The sequence below is a fragment of the Apium graveolens genome, chromosome 10, assembly GCF_009905375.1.
Source record: "Apium graveolens cultivar Ventura chromosome 10, ASM990537v1, whole genome shotgun sequence".
Taxonomy (NCBI): domain Eukaryota; kingdom Viridiplantae; phylum Streptophyta; class Magnoliopsida; order Apiales; family Apiaceae; genus Apium; species Apium graveolens.
In genome coordinates this window covers 184,807,679-184,812,085 of record NC_133656.1, presented here as the reverse complement: position 1 = coordinate 184,812,085, position 4,407 = coordinate 184,807,679, and the positions used below count along the sequence as shown (strand labels likewise).

General features: G+C 32.6%; 1 protein-coding gene across 1 annotated transcript; it reads left to right on the top strand.

Moving 5' to 3' along the window:
* The first annotated feature begins 533 nt into the window (after positions 1-533).
* Positions 534-3,489, top strand: LOC141692398 (phosphatidylglycerophosphate phosphatase PTPMT2-like). The gene is made up of 6 exons (XM_074497219.1): positions 534-829; positions 1,134-1,256; positions 2,327-2,420; positions 2,519-2,601; positions 2,751-2,840; positions 2,977-3,489. Exons 1-6 carry the CDS (start codon positions 635-637, stop codon positions 3,235-3,237), a joined length of 846 nt encoding a protein of 281 aa, XP_074353320.1. The 5' UTR covers positions 534-634; the 3' UTR covers positions 3,238-3,489.
* The last annotated feature ends 918 nt before the right edge of the window (positions 3,490-4,407 follow it).

Below are 4,407 nucleotides of genomic sequence, written 5' to 3'. Positions count from 1 at the left end.
GTCGGATCTAAAGTCAGAAAGATGAGAACCGTTGGATGCAATAATAAAATATTATTATATTAATATTTAAACTGCTCTGATTTAGGGTTCGAACCCTTACAACAGCTTATTATATTTAAACTTTTATATTCTTTATTTTAACAATTTCTACGGTTTCAGGGCTCGGATCCCGTGAACAACATATTATATTATATTATTTATTTTCAGTCAAGTCTCAAATTATTATAAAACATATATTGTTATAACTTATTATATATTTATTATTAAAAACTGCCGAATGTTAAAAGCAATCCGTGCATCTCATGTGTTATAGGCTAGTATTATATGTAATTATATATTGAGTTATTTAACTCAAATCTAAATGAAAAGAAGATTTTATTAGACAATTTGTAGTCCCAAATTATATACATAATTAATCACTACTGTCTCTTGAATCTTGATAAAATATAATTTGTTCTATATTTCTGAATAGAATCTCTTTTGGAATCTGTCCAGTATTTAAATTCGAATACTTCCATATATAACTAATTTCCATTCTTATTAACATAAATTGAGTCATCTTTGGTTTCATATATTCACCTATAAAACATTGCCTTTGCCTGTTTCAACTTTCAACTTGAAACTAATTTGTAACATGAAGATCCAGGATTTAGATGGTGTTATTGCAGATACTAATGATTGTAATAATGATAGCAGAACAGCAGTGGTTGATGCAAAGCGAGCTCTAGTTGGAGCTGGTGCTCGTATCTTGTTTTACCCTACTCTGCTTTACAATGTTTTTCGAAACAGGATTGAACCTGAGTTTAGATGGTGGGATGAGATTGATCAGGTTCTCTTTTCAACCTCTTCTCTTGTTTACGATTACGAGATGTGAATTCTTTTTATTTCATGCATACTTCTTACACTTCCAAGACAAAATCATATTAATTAACGAGTGACATGTACTATGTACTCATTAACTGCAACTAAGATTTTTTTTTTAAACACACGGAGATATTAGTTTATCGAGGTTAAAAATACATAGATGTTATCATGTTGGGACTGAAATACAGTTTAACTTGCAGAGATTATTACTTTATCGATTAATAATTTATCATGTTTGTGTGTTGTAATTTTGGTTCCATACCTTACAGTATCTTCTATTGGGTGCGGTTCCGTTCCCCAAGGATGTTCCTAAATTGAAGCTACTTGGTGTTGGAGGAGTCATAACCCTCAATGAATCATATGAAACTTTGGTTCCCACCGAACTGTACCAGGTATGAAGCTTTTTTTGTGTATCTTTCGCCTAGATGCATATACATATTTGTTTTCGTGATTGTTTCCTATATGGGTTGGTAAATTGCTCAGAGGTTGCTTTAATTTGTTCTTTTTGAATTAACAATTGTTCTTAGAATGATGTTTTGTAGCTAAATTATAAATTGTGGACTTTAGTTGTTTGATATTAAGTTCTCTTCTCTGTTCTGTAAATTTGGTTTGCCATGTATTGAGGCCTAATTCAATATAATTCCAATCTTTTCAATGCTGTGAGAGCTTAAACTTGGAAAAAACACAAGAGTCTGATTGTAAACAGCGCAACACGCAGGAAGCAATCAAACACAATATTTTTTCTGCTAAGTACCGCCTCTAAGGCTACTTTAGTATCGATGCTCTATTAAAATTGTTGCTAGTTTAAATATAGGAGTTCGTCGAATAGTCTCAAAACCTAGTAGATTACCGTACTATACATAAATCAGCTCATGTCACCGAGTTCAACAATATCGTTTAGAGGGATCTTGTGGCAGTCAAATTATCTCTCTTCCTTTTCATCATCCATCTATGCCTAGGACAGCTGGAGAAGCGGATTAATAAATCTTTAAACGCCTGATTAGATAAAACAGTTATTTTAGCCGAGAAGCAATATGTACTTTATCCCATTGGAGCTAAGGGAGCCGAGAGAGTTTTATAGAAGATATAATTAGCCTATTACACAGATAGTGAGATGGAGATATGGGTTCTGTTTTCGACTTCTGGAGCATCTCTATATATGATTTTTGTGCGTTTAAAGCGTGCTTTATTACTAATTTGAACCTCATGCACGTTGTTACCTTTTGTCCTGCAAATCCTTTGCCGGCTTGCAAAGCGCAAGTAAACTTGGTGGTTATGTTTAATGTTGCATTTGAACTAAATAATGAAGTTTTCAGGAAACACTACACTTGAACTGCCTTGTATTGCATTGCGAAAATATTTTTCTTCTTACTAGCTGTTTGTCGATACGAGTACGAGTAGATGTTTCACTAGTCTTTTATTTGCTTGGTTTCATTATATTCACATCTTATTTTTATTTCAGGCTCATGGAATAGATCATCTAGTCATCCCAACCAGAGACTACCTATTTGCCCCTTCATTTATTGACATTAACCGTGCAGTAAATTTCATTCACAGTAAGTAAATTACAGCCGAACTTGGTGTATCTGGGCAAGTCTGGACTTGACATAATATTTGCTGCCTCTTTTGCTTACGATTGATTTTTGGTTGTCAGGGAATGCTTCTTGTGGTAAGACTACTTATGTTCACTGCAAGGCTGGCAGGGGAAGGAGCACAACCATAGTTCTTTGCTATCTGGTAAAATATTCCCCCGACATGAAAGGATTACCTTTCTGCCAAGTATTGCCTCTAAGGCGGCTTTAGTATTGATGCTCTAATGATGCTCTCAGGCATCTGTCTTTGCCATTTGAAATGTTGGAATATACTGATACTTTTGCAATGTGCAGGTGGAGTATAAGCATATGACTCCTGCTGCTGCACTTGAATATGTGCGCTCGAGAAGACCAAGAGTGCTGTTGGCCCCCTCTCAATGGAAAGTAAGTACTACATCCAGCACTTGCACATTTTGTCACGTTTGTATTACTAGTCCCAAATGTGATCGTGCTATATTCTGATCCTCATAAACTTTCGGTCTTAATCCTCATTTCTTGCTGTTAACACATCAATAAACAGGCAGTTCAAGAATACAAGCAGCATCAACTAGCTTTTGCTGCAGAGTCTCCTTCTAGGGATGCTGTTTTGATAACAACAGCAGATTTGGAAGGCTATCATAGCTTTTGCGACGAAGATGCCAAAAAGAAGTTGGCACTTATCACCAGAGGGACAAGAACGAGTCCCATGATCGCAAGATTATCGTGCCTTTTCTCATCCCTAAAAGCTTCTGGTGGCTACACAAGCAGTAGTAAGCAGATCACTGAAGCACGTGCCTGCTAATGTTTAGAGACATCATCTTTTTGAAATTTTGTCTTTAAGAAGTTAGCTCGAGAAAAACAAAGGACATGTTGAAGAGATCTGCAAGAATGTGTAAAACTTCGTAGAAAATGAGTTAGATGAGTTTTTAAGCAATTGTATAGTTTGGAATCATTCTCCTACACCTCATGTGCAATATCTTGCAACAATAATAAAGAATTAAAGATGCAACCCCTATAACGTGTGTCAATCTTTTTTATAAATTAAAGTTTTTAAATGTCCCGTGTTATCTGATATCGATGTAGGGATAGGGTGCCCGTTTGGATTTTTTTTTTTTTTTTTTTTGCTAAATACCGTTTGGATATTTTAAAATAAATAATTTATGATTAAAAAAAATAACAAATAAATGATTAAGTATATAAAAACCGATAAATTAGATAAGATTTGAATAATTTTACTTAAAAGTCATAATCTATCTACTTAAATGAATTAAAAATAAATAATTTTTAAATACAATAATTTTAATTTGTAAATTTGGAAAACATTTAAAAATTATATATTTTAAAATTAGTGTTAATAAAAAATAAAAAAAATCAAAATAAGTCGAGAAAAATTAAGTTGTTACAACACAACTTATGAGTTTATAAATTATAAATTATAAATTTGACATATAAATTAAGTAAACAAACACTCAAAAATACGTATTTACGGGCTTATACAAATAAACGTCATTTTTCATGGCCAGCTAAACAGGTATAGACGGTGAGCCTACCTTCTATTCATCAATTGAATATTATTATATGTATTTACATATTATTTATTATTTATTTTAATATTAAAATATCTATTTTTATAAAAGTAAAAACATAATTTTTTATTTTATTATCAAATACAATTGGTAAATTTCCCATTTCATGTTTAAGCTATAATTTTTAATTATAAAAATTTACATTTTTCAATTTTATTCTTCATTTAGCTGTTTTTAAGATATTCACCGATTAATCTCGCCTACATTCTAACCAACTAATCGAGTCTGAACCAGTTTCGATTCGATTACTCGACAATTTTCACAAAAACGTTTTATGATCAGTGATAGGGCATAATGTTATTAGGCCAAGAACATTACAAAAATCCAAGGAAAAAGCACCCGAGGCCCAAATTAATGTGGTACTCGAGCACGTGGCAGTCAATCAA

Excerpts from the sequence above, each read along its gene's own strand:
- LOC141692398 (XM_074497219.1), top strand. The coding sequence starts at position 635 with ATGAAGATCCAGGATTTAGATGGTGTTATTGCAGATACTAATGATTGT. Across the intron at positions 830-1,133 it reads GGTGGGATGAGATTGATCAG|TATCTTCTATTGGGTGCGGT; the intron begins GTTCTCTTTTCA and ends CATACCTTACAG. Across the intron at positions 2,421-2,518 it reads TGCAGTAAATTTCATTCACA|GGAATGCTTCTTGTGGTAAG; the intron begins GTAAGTAAATTA and ends TTTGGTTGTCAG.